The 20,657-nt window shown below is 41.7% G+C and overlaps 1 protein-coding gene across 1 annotated transcript in view; it reads left to right on the top strand.

The window, feature by feature from the left end:
• Positions 1-20,657, top strand: part of LOC137546527 (protein argonaute-1) — an 83,209-nt gene that overhangs the window by 40,672 nt on the left and 21,880 nt on the right. The window contains exons 3-11 of the mRNA XM_068269092.1: positions 758-878; positions 4,031-4,212; positions 4,326-4,462; positions 5,095-5,229; positions 6,868-6,955; positions 7,034-7,181; positions 9,238-9,357; positions 12,794-12,916; positions 15,462-15,595. Coding sequence (XP_068125193.1) covers positions 758-878; positions 4,031-4,212; positions 4,326-4,462; positions 5,095-5,229; positions 6,868-6,955; positions 7,034-7,181; positions 9,238-9,357; positions 12,794-12,916; positions 15,462-15,595 — 1,188 coding nt within the window. The remainder of the gene's footprint in view (positions 1-757; positions 879-4,030; positions 4,213-4,325; positions 4,463-5,094; positions 5,230-6,867; positions 6,956-7,033; positions 7,182-9,237; positions 9,358-12,793; positions 12,917-15,461; positions 15,596-20,657) is intronic.

Raw genomic sequence — 20,657 nt, 5'->3', positions numbered from 1 at the left:
TAACACACCCCTTTCCTTTTGTTTTTTAATTTAAAAAATAATCCTCTCTTTATAGTTCCCCTTTAACCCCTCTTCGCATTCCTGGGTTTGCACCCCTTAAAGTGAACCTGAGATGAAGGGAGGCAAAGAATTCATACTTGACTAGGGTTTCCTCCAGCCCCATGGACACTGTTGTAACCCTTGTTGCAGGTGTAGAATAGTCCCAGCAAAGGAGGGGTGTGCCCTGCCAGCGCATGTGCAGTGGACCCGGACTGGTGCAACTGGTGCAACATTTTATTATTTAAGGGGACACCGTCTATTGAAACTTTTTTTTTTTAAAAAATGTTTAATGAAAGATTTCTGCTATAGAGCAATAATTCACTTTTAAACTGGTGCACATAAGTGCACATGCGGGAACGACGGGGCACATGTGAGAGTGCTGGTGCACAAGCACAGCAGCGGCATTAATTGTAGGATGGGACTCTCACGTCTTGGAATCTTTAGGGAGATATATTAGGACATGAGTCACGTCCAAGAATGGGAAGTGGTTGAGGGTAGGGCAGCACTTTGTAGTTGGTCAGCTTGTAGTGAATCATGAATGCCTATAGGAAAGGATGATCAGTGATGGTTGATCAGTGAACGAATGCAGCAGTGATGGTTTCTTTATGTATATTTGTACAGTATCCTTTTTCACACTGCATTTATGCAAACATTTGCTTTTTGGTGTCCCGCTTCTTTTTAAGAGATGTTACTTTATCTAATTTTTCTGTTCTGTTAGGGAAGTTGTAGAATACATGGTCCAGCACTTCAAGCCCCAAATCTTTGGAGACAGAAAACCAGTTTATGATGGAAAGAAGAACATTTATACAGTTACAGCTTTGCCCATTGGTCATGAAAAGGTAAGGTATAATTTTCAGCTCAAGTTGGTGCATATTTGCATTTGTCACTGAATGTCAAATATGGAATGGAGTACTTTACTTTTTTTAACTAACAGAGTGATTGTCAAAACAGAGCATAATCATTAGTCCGTATATGTACTGCACATTCTGTATATGTACATAACTCACCTGAATGATCTCTGAGATCTCTCATGGTCTGGCCTGGGATTAACAGTGAGAAGGTACATAGTAGTAAATGGAAGCGCTATAAAAATGCCTTAAATTGCTAAATCTGTTTGAGGCATTTTGAAATGTCTGTGTGTAAATAAGCATAAAATGCCCAGCCTTTTTACATTGCCTATGTGTAAACCTGCTGTGACTGTAGCAGTCAGGATGTATTACACATAGGCATTTTAAAATATCTGACATTTTAGGCTTGCTTACACATGGGTATCTTAGAATCTATTGCTTAGATTTGTCATGTACCACGTTTCTCCGAAAATAAGACCATGTGTTATATTAATTTTTGCACCAAAACATGTGCTAGGGATTATTTTCAGGAGATGTCTTATATTTCTATGAACACACAAGTTCCTGTGCTGTGTGTCCTCCTGCCTTCCCCACTGTGCCACCTCTTCCTCTGTTGGATCCACTTCTTGTCTGCCCCTGTGTCCCCCTTGTACCTTTAGTTTCTTCCTGGTGTCCCCCTCTGTCCCCGTGTCCTCCTCTATCCCTTGTCCTCTTGTGTCTTCCTATGTCTTCTGCTGACCCCCATGCCCTCCTGGTGTCCTCTGTGTCCTCCGATATACCCCTGCATTCTCTTCTTTCTGCCAGCTCCATGCTGCTGTGTCCCGGAGCTTCAGCCCATGGGAAGAAGTACGGCGACTCTCTTGACTCCAGTAATAACACAAGTTGGCATACTTTTTCCCCTTACTCCCACTATAGCTTACTTTCGGGGTAGGGCTTATGTTTTAGGCATGCTTGAAATTCTTGCTCGGGCTTACTTTCGGGGAATGTCTTAATTTCAGAGAAAGAGGGTATTTGAACCTTTTTTTTTTTTTTTTATTCTTCCATTTACTGCTATTTGCGTACCAAATGCTCTTATATGGTTCAAAATGCTTCACAATTCAGCAACATCTTACTCATCCTTGCACAGACCCTCAAAGTGGGTTGAAACTGTATCTATAATTAATATATATACTGTATATAAAAAATATTTGGCATCCTCCTAGTAAATGTACTCTATTTGTAACACCTTTACACCTTTGCCTATCTCCAAAGCCTGCCACAATGGTAAATATTTTTCTTTTCTTTCTATTAATCCTGAGTGAGTGTCCATCTTCAAGAAGGCAAGTAAAGTCAGTGTCTCCTCACTTGTTGGTAAAAATCTCACAGGGGGGGTGGGGGTGGGGGGGGGGGGAAGTGCTAGGGTAGTCAGGAAAACGGTACTTCCTCCTAATTAGCATTGGTCACTAAGGGACTGCAGCATCAGTCAGGTTGTATACTCCTGAATGTGCAATTACTACTTAAGGGAGGAGTTAAAGCGGAACTCTAGATACAAAATAAACACATTGTTTCACTTACCTGGGGCTTCCCCAAGCCCCCAGCAGCCGTCCTGTCCTGCGCTGCTCCTCGAAGAGCCTCCGTTCTCCCAACGACTTTCGGTTTCGCCACCGGGCCACTGCGCCTGCGTGGCTCTGGCCACGCGTATCCTTTCTTCGCATTCCTCGCTATTGCAGAGGGGAACGCAAAGAAAGGATACGCTTGGCAGGGCTGCGGTGGCCTTGACTTACAAGTCGAGGTACGGGACCGAGCGGCGGCAGGGGAACGGAGACTCTGTGCGGGACAGGACAGCTGCTGGGGGCTTGGGGAAGCCCCAGGTAAGTGAAACAATGTGTTTATTTTGTATCAACAGTTCCGCTTTAAGGGTTTATATACATTTAAATTAATGTTAAATTGGCTTTTTTTATTATTTGAAAATAAGTGTTTCAACCCACTTTAGTCCAGACACTGCACCGTGTGGATAATAGATTAAACTTTAGACTCCATGTACACACGTGCAGCATGTATGCACTCATGGTCACTACCGGTGATGGGATGACTATGGTTACTGGGAGATGAGGGCAGCACACAGGAGGAAGTGCACCAGCTAGAAAGGTGAGAGTCAGCGCTTTGATGCACTAATACCCTGAATATGGACCCAGGGAGAGCAGCATTTGGCTCTAGGCCCCCTAGCATGGATACGGCCCTGCCCACGATTAACAAGCAAAAACATGCTTGAAATATTGGTGATATCTGCTAGAAATCAGTCTGAATTGCTATAAGACAGCATGTTTGGACATCAGTGTTCTGCAGATTTGATCACCGTGGTCAGATCTGCCAAGGAATGTCTCATAGTGTATGAGGCACCTTAAAGGAATACTATCGATACCCAAGTGTTCTAAAATGACAGTGTGCAAATAATGTCTAAGTAGCTGTGTAAACATTTTCCTACTTTTCATGTTAAATATCAGAGGCAAAAGCTGTAATTTATCGAGGGTAGGATTCAGCTATATTGGGACAAATCATCTGCAGAAGTGGTGTCTGCTTCAATGCACAGCCAGAGTTGCATATCAGACTACAGAAAGCAAATATCAAACATATCAAACTCTGAAAGCAAAAACAGTATGAAAAAGCTGTGACAATTAGTTACATTTCCTCTGCTCTCTTCAGACATGTCAGTCAGAAACACAGGACACAGGAGCTGCAGCTGTTGGGAGCTCTCTTCTCTGTCACACACAGAGCTACACATGGAGTTAATTGATCAAGTGTGAGGGGAATTTCCCCTCTCCTCATGGCTCAGTCAGCCGTCAGTTTTGGCGTCAGTAAAGTTTGAATGTATTTTGATAACAGTAAACAAAGAAGTTGCTACTAAAATGTATACACCAGTACTTAGCAGCACTTCTCAAACAATTCCTGTGTCAATTGGAAAAAAATATGTGAATCGATAGTATTCCTTTAATACAGATGTTGACAATGGAGGAGGCCTGAACCTGAAAAACCGTATTATAGCACTTTTAGAACAGTGCTCTTGGAGCAGCAATATCAGCAATAGTAATATATTTGCCTCACCCATTTCCACTAAAAACTATTACCATAACTGGAATTTTCATTATCACCCATCTTCCCCACAGGTTGATTTTGAGGTGACAATCCCAGGAGAGGGGAAAGACAGGATCTTTAAAGTGTCTATAAAATGGATGGCAGTGGTAAGCTGGAGGATGTTACATGAAGCCCTAGGGAATGGACGAATTCAACTTCCTCTGGAATCTGTACAAGCTCTAGATGTAGCAATGAGGCATCTAGCTTCCATGAGGTGAGGGACCACAACTCCTTGATTCAATATTGTCATTACTTGGACATATGATCTTCAGTGAAGTCAACTGACCATTCCTAGCGCATACTCAAGAGATGTAATCTCTTCTGCAGGTATACACCAGTAGGGCGCTCATTCTTCTCCCCCCCTGAAGGCTACTATCACCCGCTTGGAGGAGGTCGCGAGGTTTGGTTTGGGTTCCATCAATCTGTACGTCCAGCCATGTGGAACATGATGCTTAACATTGATGGTGAGTAGAAAAATGGTTGACTGCTAGCTGTAATGTTTTTAATAATAATGGTTCATTAAGCATCAGTAATAGTAGGTCACTGAAAAGAGCAATGTATTAATATTTTTCTTTTTTTTTTATCTGTAAAAAAAATCATGCGGCAGTTCCAGCTAGCGAAAATAAATGATCTCTGATGCACTAAATGTCTCATATTTGTTTTACATATAATACTTTATCACTCTATCTATATAACACATTTTCAGTACCTAGCAAGTGAAACAAGTGCTACAACCTAATAGGTAACAAAGTAATAGAACATTTTATTAAATCCTACACAACTTATTTTCAGCATTTTTTTACTTGATGTGGTATTCTATATATTCAGTGCCCAAGTCTTTTGCATAGTAAAGCATGGTGTAGTGGTAATGATTTAAAAAAATGCTATAGTTTTTGTAACTGTAGAAACTTTCTAGAATAGCTTTCATGGAATCGATATTGGGTGTGAGCACCCTTTGCATTTGCACAACAGCCATTCTTTTGTGCACACTTGCTTGTCTGTTTTTGTTGGTGCTTTCAAGATGTTCAACATTGTTATCACGATAAGAATAAGTATGCATCTATTTGTTTGACTGTTTCTATTTCTTTGTTCTCAGTATCAGCTACAGCATTCTACAAGGCCCAGCCAGTAATAGAGTTCATGTGTGAGGTTCTGGATATTCGGAACATAGATGAACAGCCTAAACCTCTCACAGACTCTCAGAGGGTACGGTTTACTAAGGAGATCAAAGGTAACCTATCCTCCAATTTTGTGGCTAAAGCATAAAAGATATTGACTGCAGCTAATAGAATATTCCTATGTCTCTTGGGGACTCTGTTCCTGGTTTCCTCAGTCTATCTGTTATTACAGTAATTGGGGAAGGGTCATTTTTTTCGCTTCATTTTTTTTACGCTTCATTTACATTACACTTTGCAACTTGCAACACATGGAGTGAAGGTGCCCCTGCCTGTGGCAATTTTTCCTCTGTATTTTATTACATCCAGTTTTTTAGATTGATTAAAACCAAGATAATGCCCAACATTTCCCATGGAAAGTCAATGCCATCACTCTGCTCAAAAGGTGGATCAGCGCATCACCAGGCCGCCTCCGAATGGCCTCTTTACAAAGGTGCGCTGAGGCCCCCCAGAAACTGCAAACGCACCTTGAACCCAAACAGAAGCTCTGCATATACACCAAAAGCAAGGCTGTTAAGTGGGAGCAGCTGACCAAAAATGAATTAAATTAGTACATGGCAAGGAAATGAGCAGCGCTACTTAAAAACAGGCAAGTGCCTACCTGCAAAAGAGTGCAAGCCCCACTTGTGGGATATAATACACACCGAGCATACACATGACCTGTCTACCACTGGAGGTTTCCTGTAACAGCTTGCATGCAACTTGCTAAGTACTCATTCCTCCCACTGCGGAGAAGTCACATCCTCGATGGGAGGGGACCTAACACTAAGGCAGGGAACACACTTGACTATTTTCGTGCACGTTTTCTGCACAGAAAAAGTGAGAACTCATGTTAATCAATGTGCTAGTACACACTTACTGTGTTGTTCGCGCGCAGAAAAAAAACTGACATTCCATTCTGCATCATGACTCTGCACATTTTGGCAGTTTTCTCTATCAATTACATCAGCGGCTGTGAAAAACGCGCGCGGTTTCCTGCATAGAAACACACTTGGTGTGCAGAAAAAGTATGCAGAAAAACGCGCGCGGAAAACTGAAAGTCAAGTGTGTTCCCTGCCTAACTGTGTGTGATTTAGTTAGTGTTAGGTCCCCTACCATTGAGGATGACTTCTCCGCAGTGGGAGGGATGAGTACTTAACAAGTTGCATGCAAGCTGTTTCAGGAAGCCAACATCCTCCAGTGGTAGACAGGTCATGTGTATGCTAGGTGTGTATTTGACCCCACAAGTGGGGCTTGCACTCTCTGGCAAGTAGGCACTTATCTGTTTTTAAGTAGCGCTGCTCATTCCCTTGCCATGTACTAATGCCATTACTCGGTTTCCTTCATTTTTGATTGGTAAAATGGATGAGAATTTCTCCTAAGAGACAATTTTTTCATCTTCCTTTTAAAATAGATTTTAGGCACTCACTCTGCAATTGAAAAAGTACCAAATAGTAGGTGAAAACATACTGTCAAAATGTTTCTGAGTATTTTCCTGCTTGCTGGTGGCTTAAAAGGTACTTTATTGATAAGATGTGAAAATATAACCAAGGAGAAAACTTGAAAGTGAATTGGATGTAGCCCATCTTGAGTAGGATCAGTAATAACTTGCCAGAGAAGTGTTTTGACTTGGTAAAGTTTAAATGTGCTCAGAGGACATTGATTTAGTCTGTAATGTCAGTAATTTGCCACGGTTTACTTTTTCCTATGGACAGGATTGAAAGTGGAAGTTACACATTGTGGGCAAATGAAAAGAAAGTATAGAGTTTGTAATGTTACCCGAAGACCAGCCAGCCACCAGACGTAAGTAATAGCAAAGGATCTTTGAAGTACCGAGGGATTACGAAGGGGAATGTCTGAATAAACTGTTCTGTGTCCCAGGTTTCCTCTGCAGCTGGAGAGTGGACAGACTGTAGAGTGCACAGTAGCTCAGTATTTCAAGCAGAAATATAACCTACAGCTAAAATACCCTCACCTTCCATGTCTGCAGGTGGGACAGGAACAGAAGCACACTTATCTACCTCTGGAGGTGAGAGCATTACTTTGTTGTACTATGCCTGTAATGCCTTTACATTTATTGAGCAGAGCAAGTCTGATTGGAATTCTGGAAGAGTGTACTGCTGGTTTTAAACCCATTTTAGTTTACCAAAAAGCTTTATTGCATAAAATAGAAAGGAACCATCAATATTACGTTCACAGGCATTTGCAGTGAGATCCATGTAGCTAATAAAAGACATTCAAAGTAGAAAATACAAACATAGTTTGAAGAGATCTTAGTACTTTTAACTCATTTTAGTGGGAAAGCTAGATGTCGGACATCTAGTGGGACAGGATACATTGATATAAAATACACCATGTTAGTGGTTATATTTTATGCAGTGAGCTGATCTGATCAGTCTTGTACACCACACACACTCTTCTAAAATGCATTTTAGGTAGTTTTTAACCACAAGTGAAATAATTAACATAATTATAATGTGTATATCACTCTTCAAAGCAATAACAGGATCCTTTTTGTCTCCAGCTAATTTTTATTGATGATGTACATGATGGTATACTGTTGAAATGTTATTTTATTTCCTTTGGGTTAATTTTAAAATTAACTATTGTGGAAAATATTAAATAAAGTACTGAACTTCTTTCTCTTTAGTCATTTGTCAAAAGTTGAGTCCCCTCCCTACTATCTGTACTTTTATGTTCATACCTGTATATCTTGCCCCTCACCGCTCAGTCTCTAGTAATAGCAAAGATGCTAGAGTTGGTATATTGCACTACCTCTTAAAGCTCAACTCTGGTGTTAATAATAAAACTAACAGCGGAACACTAACGCGTAAAAGTTATAATTACCTGGCTGGCACACCATTTGTGTAATAATCTTCAACATAGTCCTGAACGAGCCAGGTTCTGGCATGTAGGTCTATTTAAAGAGACACTGAAGCAAAAAAATAAATAAATAAATTAAAATGATATAATGAATTGATTGTGTAGTACGGATACTTACTTACATTAGTAGCAAAGAAAATATTCTCATATTTTTATTTTCAGTTATGTAGTGCTTTTTATAACATTGCATCATTCTCTAATATTTGCAGTTTACACACTACTCAGCATTCTAAATTATTTTACAGAGCAGGCCAGTGAACTTTTGAACTGTCCTCTGCAGATAAAAAAAAAATACAGTGACTGACAGTTGAGATAACAAGCTTCAGAAGACAGAGCTCTGTGCGACTTTGAAACTTGTGGAGCTCAATGGCTCTTTTGCATAGATAACTGGAGTTTCTTAACTCTTCCTGTACTGGAAACAACATTAGACTTCTGTCTCTGCTCCTAATGTTTTATTTCTTAGCTATACTACACATATAATGATTTGTATCTTAATTATTTTTTTCCGCTTCAGTGTCTCTTTACGATAAAGCAAAATGGCTTTGGCTGTAGCTCCACTTTGTTGAGGTATACCGTCAAGACAAATCCATACTGCTGGTGTACTTTTTCTAGGTTTCATATTTTCTAGCCCTGGTATGAAACATCATTGGCAGAGGTATTGTATCTAAAAATGTTATGGATTTTCCCCCTTTGCTGTGCTTGTAGTGGCATTGTTTACAAGAAGCTGCAGCTTTCCAAAGGCAGGGAGCACAATTATTTGAATTGCATGCGTTTTGCGGCATTGTGGAAAACGTACGCAAAATTACATGTAATGTAAGTCTATGGGCTGCAGAAGAATTGCATTGGTGTGCATTTTTAAATGCGATTGTATGTGTGTTTTAAAATTGCACAGCAAGTTCCTTCTTCCTGCATACTGTATGCAATTCACATGCAATGCTTTCTTATGGAAAATGAAAAACGCATTTAAAGATATGGGTGAGGCATGAAAAAGTCAAGAAACATGCAAACGCAAAACTACAAATGCAAACTCGCACAAAAACACACTATACTACAACTAGCCTCACAGAGAAAATAAATCATTTACATAATTGATCATAATGATTTTAAAACATTCATTAAGTTATGCTTTAAAAAGTATGCGATGCACTTTCAGCTATTTGAAAATACTGTTTCTGTCAACTTTATTTATGGTTGTACTGTAGGTCTGTAATATTGTAGCTGGCCAGCGATGTATTAAGAAGCTGACTGACAATCAGACCTCAACCATGATCAAAGCAACTGCCAGGTCAGCCCCTGACAGACAAGAGGAAATCAGTAGGCTGGTAAGTGATGCAATTCTAATGGAAATTGTTGTCATGTTAAATATTTCACTGTCCTTTATGATTTATGCTTTCATTTATTCCTTTTTTATTGATTTAACGAACATGGACATAGTCTTCATCCATTAACAGTGCATAAACCATTCACAGTAGTTGCGTCTTGAATGACTTTTGAATTAATTTACAGTTGTTATTAAGACATAGAGTGGTGCTTGAAAATTGTGAAACTTTTAATATTTTCTGTTTCAGTATTGATTTTTTTAGAGTTATACAGCATGTGGTGAAATACATCTGTTCTTTGTATAACAATCAAACATCGAGTGTGTTTGGATTAAAGATGGGGGACAGCATTTATGGTATGACCCCAGGCTAACCCTCTCTAAGAAATTAAGAAGGTTAGCAAAACATGTATTGAAAAGTCAATAAACAAGTATGATGCAAAAGAAAAACTCTCATAATGAAGTATACAGCAAGTACAATAATGGCATACACTACAATGGCAGTGGATCAGGATAAACAAGGGGTCACTGCAAGCATAAATGAAGCAAGTGCGCACAAACAGTGAAATACAGAAGCGTTAATACATCAACATAATCATCAGTAATAGCGTGACCCCATGTTGGATATATACCCTGATAGCACCGTTTCGGGAAACCTTCGTCAGAGGGTACAATCAGATAGCTCCTTCCTAGCTGCTGCATATAGAAACCATAGCTGTAGGCTTAAATGCCTAAAAAGAAGACGGCACGCCCGCACAGGACACCTGTAGCCAATGGCGTCACACGGCCGGTGCCTTGTGCGTCAAAGTTGCTTCCGGTCCCACAAGCCATACGGGGATAGACCAAGCCAGCCCCAATATGGCTGCCGCATATGCGTACACGGGGCAGCAGGCCGAGGATACTTGCAGCATAAACTGAAAATTGCAAGGAGCAAGACAAAGTAATAAGCGGATGTTTTAAATATTTATGAAGTCATTTTTACGGGTAGATGAAAACGGTGTCCAATCGCAGTGCTAGGGCCATGCCTTCATATGAACTACAATTTAAAAAAAATAAAAATATAATTACAATATTTATGTAGTTAGCCCTATGCGCAGTGAGTGTTTGTCAGGTGCATCTTGGTTAGATGTGCAACCATTTCATTGAATTTCTTACTGAGTAACAATATTTATGTAGCCAGCAAGAGCAGATCAATTTCCTTAAAGGGAAAGCTGCCTAAAGAAAAATAAAAGCACATATTGCAAAAATGTCATAATCCAAATAGTCATGTCACTGGGACAGTGACCCACCCACCTAACACCCATACTATCTCAAAAAGGCCCCAGACTAAACCATTTTCCCTCCTTTCTCCCATTTTTAAAATTTCTTAAGGGCATCGTCAAGAATTGCCTTCATCTTATCATAAAACATTGCATGACATGAACTGTGTTTGACCTGCTCAAGGCTTATTGTTGGTTCTAGGCAGCAGCAGTTACTTGCTTGGGTGCCAATAAAACCTGAGTCATCGGCTTATATTGCATTTTGGTGATCTGTGAGTGTTCCTCCCTTAAGGCCCATACCCACTGAATTATTTTTCGCACCTAATGATTTTTTTATGATATTGCTCAACTTTGTTTAACGAAAATCCATTAAATGATGTTTAACGATGCACGACACCCGTGATTATCGTTCATTCCAATCCTCATTGACATGCATGGGTTTTGCTGCGATTGCTCGTTTCACTGCTGCAAACAATGATTGCAGATTCGGACAGATGGATCAGGGGAAACGATTATTCGCGGTGGTGATTCCTAATCCTTCTGGCCATGTTTGTCGTTGAGTATTTAGCTTTCGTTCTGGTGTTCTGGGAAAGGAGAGTTCAGTCGCACATAAGAATTTCAAAGACTCTAATCAAGAGCCTTTGTACATTGGGGCAAGACCACCATATGTGGAGAAAAGAGTCTCTCTGACCAAATGCCCTGAATCAGGCACCTTCTGAACAGGGATATATTTAGCAATTTGATCTGGGGTCAAGTACCCCCTTGGCATAAATTTATATTGGGTTTGTCATCTGGAGGCACTGATTGAATAGCCTGGGATAGATTGCCACAGTAGTTTTAAATCATCTAGCTCTAATGTAGTTTAAATCCCTTCCCCACTTGACAATATAGCCTGGCTTAGCAAGGTTGGCTGGTGAGATTAAGCCCTTATAAAGTAGCAAAACGAGATCCCGAGATATTGGATCTGTAGCACATACAGCACAGTGGCGTAGTGGTTAGCACTCTCGCCTTGCAGGGCTGGGTAGCCATTTAGAATCCCAGCCAGGGCACTATCTGCACAGAGTTTGTATGTTCTACCAGTGTCTGCGTAGGTTGCCGTTTTCCTCCCACATCCCAAAAACATACAGAGAAGTTAATTGCCTTTCCCCTTAAATTGGCCCTATGATACATACATTACATAATACATAACTAGACATATGACTATGGGTAGGCATTACATTGTGAGCCCCTCTGAGGGACAGTTAAGTGACAACACAATATACTCTGTACAGCACTGTAGAATATGTGGGCACTGTATTAATACTAACTAATAATAATACTGTATATACTTGAGTATAAGTTTTGAAACTTAGGTCTGACTTACTAAATAAAAGTATAGGGGTTGACGATAATATGTTCAAAGCTTGTATACCGGTCTTCATTTGCTTAGAAAGTATCTGGGGATCCTTCGTACCCTTCTGGACTATTGCATACCTTGCAGTTTGAGGTATCTTAGCTGGTTGACTAGTTCTGGATATGGTAGCAATGGTCTTGAAATTGCTCAATTTGTATGTAATCTGACTGTTATTTTGTCCAAACTCTTTAAAGATGGTCTTGTAATCTTTTCCCAGCTTTATGGTCATCGAAAACAATTTTTCTGAGGTCCTCAGACACCTCCTTTGTTAGAGCCGTTAGCCCTCATTTAATAGAATGATTGCAATCCCACTTACTGAAAACACCAGAATCTAATTTCACCTTCAAATTATATGATGATCCTAACTTTTGTCACACCCAGATATGACACTTGATCAGTTTCTCAGTAAATACACATATTAAATATAATAATTTTTATATTACGTAAGCTTTCTTCATCAGATGATGTTTTAAGTCACATTCATACAAGGTAAGTAAAGCATTTTCAAAGGTTCACAAACTTTCAAGTACCACTATAAACAGTATGCCTTTGTGAGATGAGCTTGAATTTGAAATAAATGTATTTTCTGTTTTATTTTTTCTCCTTGTAATGATGCCCAGAAAGCAGTACATTTATTTTATAGCGCCCACTTTGTAGTGTCTAGTGGGTGCTACATTAGAATTTATACTTTGCAGATAGAAGCCACTTTAATCATCAGTACTAGTACATCACAGTTCAAGTTAACAAACACAAAACCTAGTTTATTATGTTATCTTCTCCACTCCTAGATGAAGAATGCAAGTTATAATCTGGACCCATATATCCAGGAATTTGGGATAAAGGTAAAAGATGACATGACAGAAGTCACAGGAAGAGTCCTCCCTGCACCTATCTTACAATATGGAGGACGAGTAAGTTAAATATGTTACAATATTTTCATCAAATAAAGATCGGATTTTGGCAGTACACATTGATGTGTTTTTACGCGTCGGGCGGAAATGACTTGGCTGGAACACAGAAGTGTTAATTTTGTGTCAAGTGCGTTCCAGGACGTCTCTTTAACATGATTTTTGAGCGTGGCGTTGACTTGGAGACCTGCACCCTCCCTCCCAGGTACTTGGAGAATCGTCCCCCTACATCTTAATAGATGAGTTTAATATATTGGAAGTTGAAGATGTATATCTTTGAACTGTTTCCTGTTGTTAATTGATATCTGGGTGGTGACAAGATTGGAGTGTCCACAGTCAGGTGTAAAAGGTGGACAGGTAGCTGGGGTAGATGCACGGTCTTGAGAAAGCCAACTGGGCGAAACAATCATCGACCATCCTCCACACCTCTATTCTGCTGCCTGTGTCCAATAAGTACTTTGTGTTTTTATTACTGTTTGATTGCTACTGGCGTTTTATATGAAGATTCATTAAAGAGTGTTGGAGTTTTATGATGAATTCTCCTGGATTTTTCTATTCTCCATTCAATACTACAGTTGTTACAATGACCATCTAAGTCTAAGATCTCATCCACAATGAATAACCGGCATAGGATAATTATATGTCTGCAGAACCTTTCTGTGCTTCAACATATCCATAAATCAACGTTTTTTGGATGGTAATATTCCTATTATATTGCACATGGCCTAAATTTGGGAGCAAGTGGAAGCAGCATAATCTACTTCTCCATAAAGATGGTATAAAGTGCTGGGTGAAATTTTATTCTAACAGATTACTCATGATGAATACCTTAAAAAAAAATCTTATATGGCCCATAGATGATAGAATTCATGTACAGTATGTGAATTCATAGTATGTCTCTAAAATAATTTCCAGCCATACATTGGTACAGAAAAGCCAAGAGAAAAGTTAGAATTTGGAAGAGACAAGAGACATTAAAAATGCAACTGAAAAGAGCCCTTTGCGATTGTTTTTGTCAGGATTTATGGAATGGATTGAAGGGTTTGGAATATAAGGTCATTGATATGCTACAGGGGAATGTTCTAAGGTAGGGGAGACCTGGCATCTGTATATCCGGTCCATCAAACGCTGACAAATTGTCCCCTCACTAAGGGCTTTCTTTTAGTGCAAAAATTACTTACTAAACCTGGTGCATCTATTATCATGCACATCTTATGGACCTCATCACCCCAAACTGTCTCTAAGCTACACTGCCCAACTGCATTACATTAACCCCTGCTGCCCCCACCAACTAAACTAAACTACACTTCACTAACCCCTGATGTCCACCAGCTACACTGACACTGCACTACAACTCCAGTGGAAGATCTCACCTGATCTTCTATTCCTTCATCTCTGGTCATCTGGCCGCTGTACACTATGCTCCGGTCATCTGAGGGTGGCATCTGTCACACATCAGGATCCCAGTCGCCATGCTTCTCTTCCCCACAGTCTCAGCACACGTGTCACTATGTGCACATGTGCTATCAGGTCACACAGTAACAGGGTCACAGTAAATAGGAAGTGTCGAGGAAGGACGCCGTAACCAGGAAGGACTGTGGAAGTGTACGTGTACAGCGGAAGGATTAGCGGCAGCAGAAGTCTTTTGATGGAGACTGTGGGAAAGAGGAGTGTGAAAGGTGGGCGGGGGTGCTGATGTGTGAAGGACAGGGCCCTCAGATGACCAGAGCGTACAGTGGCCAAATGACCTGAGACACGTAGTAGGAGAGGAGCACGGCAGCAGGATCAGCAAGTACTTCCATGCACACTATGCACCGTATAGTCCGAATATAAGATGCACTGACTTTTCCTTCCTAGTTATGGGAAAGTAAAAGTGCGTCTGAAAAATAGGGGTGTGTGTATGTATCATATTACTGTTTAAAGGAAAATACAGGGTTTGCATGATTAGCAAATCACATTCTGGTTTTACTGACCATTTATTCAGTATTACATTTTTTTTGTGGGGGGGGGGGGGGGTGACATGACTTTAAAGGTGCGTACACATGAACAGTTGCTGCTGTTCACAGGGATCAGTTCCTTGGGTGACAATTCAGGTTTTGTGCTGTACAGATGAATCTGTTGCTATGGAGGGGAGAGCGGGATGATGGCACTGTGCAAAATGGAGTGGCCTCCAGCATGAGAATGGGAACAATGTGCTCAGGGGTCGGTCATGGGTCACTGTCACCATTGATCCTGTGGTTTAGATCTCACACCAAGAACGGGACACCTGCTAGATTCTTGGCTGAGATGTTTGACAGCTGCCTCGACCTAGCGTGTTCACCTACCTTTAATGCATTGTTTCATATTTTTGTACTTTGGCCTTACTGATGATCAGCTCATCAAAATAATTTTCGCTTGCTTTTAGGTTGTACTTAAATTAGCAGAGCAGTACAAATGTAATTTCCTCTATATATCATGCTAAGATAAAATAACAAGAATAATGTTTTTCACTATTGGCCATATTAATCAGAACAAGTGACTGTGAATTAATACATGTTTCTTTTCTTAGAACAGAGCTATTGCAACTCCAAACCAAGGTGTATGGGATATGAGAGGAAAGCAGTTCTATAATGGCATTGAGATCAAAGTGTGGGCCATCGCTTGCTTTGCTCCTCAGAAGCAATGCCGGGAGGAGGTGCTAAAGTAAGTATGTAAAGTGTGCTGTAAATGTATGCCTTGAACATGCTAGTAAATAAGTAATAAGGGTGCCAGTTTATGCTTCAACTTTATTTCTTTGCAATAGGAGCAAAGTTGATATGTAGTCCATTCCATTCCATTATTTTTATTACCTTTACTATTTACATAGAAAGAGAAAGTCCTGGTACATATCTATTTGACTATAATCTAATGGGATGAATGGAGCAACATGCACAGGAGCCAGTATAAATCCTTGATATGTGGATGACACAAACCTGGAGGCAGTAGACTTTATGTAGTTCCACTTAAATGTTCTCTAGGGACCTACTCGGTTTTCTTTATTTTGGCACCAAGTCTCACTTGAAACAATGGATGGATTGTCAGATAAGCCCTTCAGGTTATCTACGCGACACTTAAGGTAGCCATACACTGGTCGATTTGCCATTAGATCGACCAACTGACAGATCCCTATCTGATCGAATCTAATCAGAGAGGGATCGTATGGCTACCTTTACTGCAAACAGATTGTGAATCGATTTCAGCCTGAAACCGATCACAATCTGTTGAGCTGCTCCTGCCGCCTGTCTTCCCCCCCCCCCCCCCCCCTTCCCCGTATACATTACCTGAAGCTGGCTCCCCGGGTCCTCTTCTCCGCGCTGCACCACATCCCAGCATCCCGCACCGCACCCCAGTGTACACTGTGTCACTCTGTGACCAGGAAGTTCAAATAGAGCGCCCTCTATTCGAACTTCCTGGTCACTGGAGTGACACAGGAAGTTTATGTACGCTGGGATGGAAGCAGGAACAGAGCGGTGCAGTGCGGAGAAGATGCCCGGGAGCCAGCGTCAGTTAAAGGGGAACTTCAGCCTAAACAAACATACTGTTATTAAGTTACATTAGTTATGTTAATTAGAATAGATAGGTAATATAACCTCTTACCCACCCTGTTTTAAAAGAAAAAGCAAATGTTTGTGATTCATGGGGGCTGCCATCTTTGTCATGGGGGCAGCCATCTTTTTGGATGAAAGGAGGTGACAGGGAGCAGGAGACACAGTTCCAACTGTCCTGTGTCCTGATTACCCCTCCCAGCTGCACGTGCTAGGCTTCAAATGTCAAATTCAATATGTAAAAAAAAAAAAAATTGCACAAAAACAGCAGAATGAAAACAACATCAGAAATCCCATCATGCTTTGCATAGCATCAGGGGAAAAATGCCCGGGCAGTTTTTTTCTGTGCAGCTAAAAATGAGGCTTGTATAAGAGAAACAAAGTTCTGATGCTGTGAAACTGTTAAAGAAACACCAGGCCTTTCCAGTGCTGCTGAGTAGATATTTAGTCCGGAGGTTCACTTTAATGTATACCTGTATAGGATCGGCCGCCGCTAGCGACGCGCTCCCTACCCGCGGGCGATCGACGGTAATTTCCCGCACCGCGCGATCGACGGACAGATCCGATTTCGGGAGGAAATCGGATCGGCGGGTGCGTTTAGCACGAACGATTGGCAGCAGATTCGATCCCAGTGATCGAATCTGCTGTCGAAACGGCGGCAAATCGGGCCAGTGTATGGCCAGCTTTATGGCCACAGTAGAGTAGCAGACCATTCCTTGCCCTCCAGCTCCAGAGTGAAACAGTGGACTGAAAGTATAGCAAAGAAATGAACAGCGCTACTTAAAAACAGATGAATGCTTACCTGCAAAAAAGTGCAGACCCCACTCATGGGATACAAATACACAATGAGCACACATACAACCTGTCTACCACTTGGAGGATGTTAGTTTCCACTAACAGCTTGCATGCAATTTGTTAGGTACTCGTCCCTCCCACTGTCGAAGAAGTCTTTCCTCCATGGGAGGGGACCTAACACTAACTAAATCCTACCTATGCATATGCATAGCCTGGGCGCGCTACCAGTAAAATTAAGAATTGCGCAGAAAAAGTGGGATCAGCGCATCACCAGGCCGCCTCTGAATGGCCTCAGCTCAGAGATGCGCTGAGCCCCCCCAGAGACTACAAACGCACCTTGAACCCAAACAGAGGCTCTGCATATACACCAAAGAAAAACTAACAAGTGGGAGCAGCTGACCAGAATTAAATCAAACATAGCAAAGAAATGAACAGCGCATTGCATGCAAGCTGTTAGTGGAAACTAACATCCTCCAAGTGGTAGACAGGTTGTATGTGTGCTCATTGTGTATTTGTATCCCATGAGTGGGGTCTGCACTTTTTTGCAGGTAAGCATTCATCTGTTTTTAAGTAGCGCTGTTCATTTCTTTGCTATGTTTGATTTAATTCTGGTCAGCTGCTCCCACTTGTTAGTTTTTCTTTGGTGTATATGCAGAGCCTCTGTTTGGGTTCAAGGTGCGTTTGTAGTCTCTGGGGGGGCTCAGCGCATCTCTGAGCTGAGGCCATTCAGAGGCGGCCTGGTGATGCGCTGATCCCACTTTTTCAGTGGACTGAAAGTAACATTGCAATACTTTTGTTAAAGGGGAATTGTTGCAGTGTCAGCAGGTGATACTGAACAAAATATTTTCCTTAAGTTTAAAACCCGAGGTCTGGTTAATGTGTTTATTTTTTATTTTTTTAATGCATATTGTGATTAAAGGGTACCTGAGACGAAATGAGAAAAAAACTGATACTTACTGGGGCTTCCTCCAGCCCCATGTGCATCATTGCCTCCCTCACCATCCTCCCTGGCCACTCCATCAGTCTGCAATCTCGCCTGGCATTAGGACGCCAGTTGGGGTCCACTGTCCATGCACGGCCCTCTTTAATATGAACTCCAACAAGGACCGGCACCACTCCAGTGTGTTTATAGCTCAAATACTTTAATGATACATCACAAGCAACGACAGACTGCTGTTTCGGCCTTCCATAGGCCTTTGTCAAGTTGCACAAGAAGATACAACCATAAAATGCATAACATCACACTTATATACAATCATGCACCACCCATTGGGTGCCATGAGACCAAAAGTGACCAATCCTGACCAGACTGTCAAGGCGGACCTGATGGGGAACATCCAATGCACCAAAATCACCAATCAGGTGAACGAGATTCAAAAAAATACCCACCTGTGGCAGACTGGCGGAAAACCGCCGCTCAGATGACCCCAGACGCGCCGCCAATGCACTCAATACCGCCAGGTACACGTCAGGCGGGGGCGGAAGTGACGTCATGATCACATGACATCCAACGTCCAATCATCGTAGCCGGCAAGCGTCCAATGGGGACACCGAGCGGCTCCATCGTCATGACAGTGGGCGGTGCGGCAACCCAGCGTAGCCATAGCTACACAAAACATAAACATACATTATACTTAATCCGCACTATACTCACAACCCACTGTCCGCAATGGAGCGCTGCCACATAGACTGTCAGGTCAGGATGATCTGAAAGATAAAAACATATAAAAACAACATTAAGTATGAGAACAATAACACACATATACTGAATATGGTAAACAGTGGAACAAATGTTATAAAATTATGTTCAAATACAAAAAGAGAAATCAATTTCTCTGTTTAAGCCTGCTCTATCCATAGCACCCAGTCTCTTGATCCACCCGGCTTCCCTGCGGAGTAGCTCCTTAACACGATCTCCTCCCCTCCAATCCCTGGGCACCCCATCAATGGCCATCACCTTGAATTGGGCTACACTATGCTGGCACATGGTAAAATGGTCAGACACTGCTTGTCCTGCCGTGTAATTCCTAATGGCAGTTTTATGTGATGAAACACGGCTTTTAAGGGTTTGTGTAGTCATACCTACATAGATGTAACTACAGGGACACTTAATAAGATACACCACATGAGTAGAATCACATGTGTATCTATCTCGGATATGAAAAGTGGCCCCTGAAGTGGGGTGATGGAATGTATCACCACGCATGACATTACCACACATGTGGCATGCCATGCAAGGAAACATACCATTCCTACCCCTAGGAACCTGTGGTCTGCGGGCAGTACGGATGCGTAACTTATCCCTGACTGTTGGGGCCCGGCGAAAGGACATTAGGGGCGGATAACGGAATTCAGGTACTCTCGGTAAACCGTCGCGTAGGATATACCAATGGCGACGTAAAGATCGCGCTATTAGATCGCTACAAGTATTGTAGGTTGATACAAATGGTATACGATTCATCTGTCTGGGCCTGGACCGCCGAAATGGCGCATCCACCTCCAGACTAGCAGCTGGATATCCTCGTGAGCGAAACTTATAGGCTAGTTCCGCCTTGCGTCTCTCACAGACCCCAGGTTCACTGACAATCCTATCTACTCTCATAAACTGACTGCGAGGGATACTATTCTTGACACGCTCAGGGTGGAAACTATGATAATGTAGTGTGGAATTTCTGTCTGTCGGTTTAGTGAACAGATCAGTAGATATTACATTACCACTCCGAACCACCCTGACATCAAGAAAAGAAACAGAATCCCTATCACAAGTTGCAGTCAATTTAATGGGTGGGCACTGACTATGGACTTGTTGGATAAAATCGTCCAAAGTCGAACGCGGCCCCCTCCAAATGCAAAATATATCGTCTATAAATCTCCACCAGCAAACTGAATGCTGGCGGAATAGGGGGTTGAGGTAGACGAATGTCTCCTCATACAACCCCATATAAAGATTTGCATAGGAGGGGGCCACGTTCGAACCCATCGCAGTGCCACGTAGTTGTCCATAGAATCGCCCCTTGTATTCAAAGTAATTAAACTTAAGAACCACTTCCAGCAAGGCAATAAGAAACTTCCGCTGTTCAACCGTACAATCAGAGTGTGTCATAAGAAACCAATCGGTAGCCTCTACACCCCCATCATGAGGGATGGAGGTGTAGAGGCTCTCCACATCCAAAGTCACAAAAAACATATCATCATCCAGGGTGGGGATAGACCGTAATCTATCAAGGAACATACCAGTATCTTTTAGATATGAATCAACCAGCTGTACAATAGGTTGCAATATTTTGTCCAGATATTGTGCCAGGGGGACAAAAACAGAACCCACTCCTGCCACAATGGGACGCCCAGGTGGGCGTACCAAAGTCTTGTGTATCTTAGGTAATATG

This window comes from Hyperolius riggenbachi, chromosome 2, assembly GCF_040937935.1.
Source record: "Hyperolius riggenbachi isolate aHypRig1 chromosome 2, aHypRig1.pri, whole genome shotgun sequence".
Taxonomy (NCBI): Eukaryota; Metazoa; Chordata; class Amphibia; order Anura; family Hyperoliidae; genus Hyperolius; species Hyperolius riggenbachi.
The sequence above is the reverse complement of the archived record's forward strand: the minus strand, read 5'-3'. Positions and strand labels throughout refer to the sequence as shown.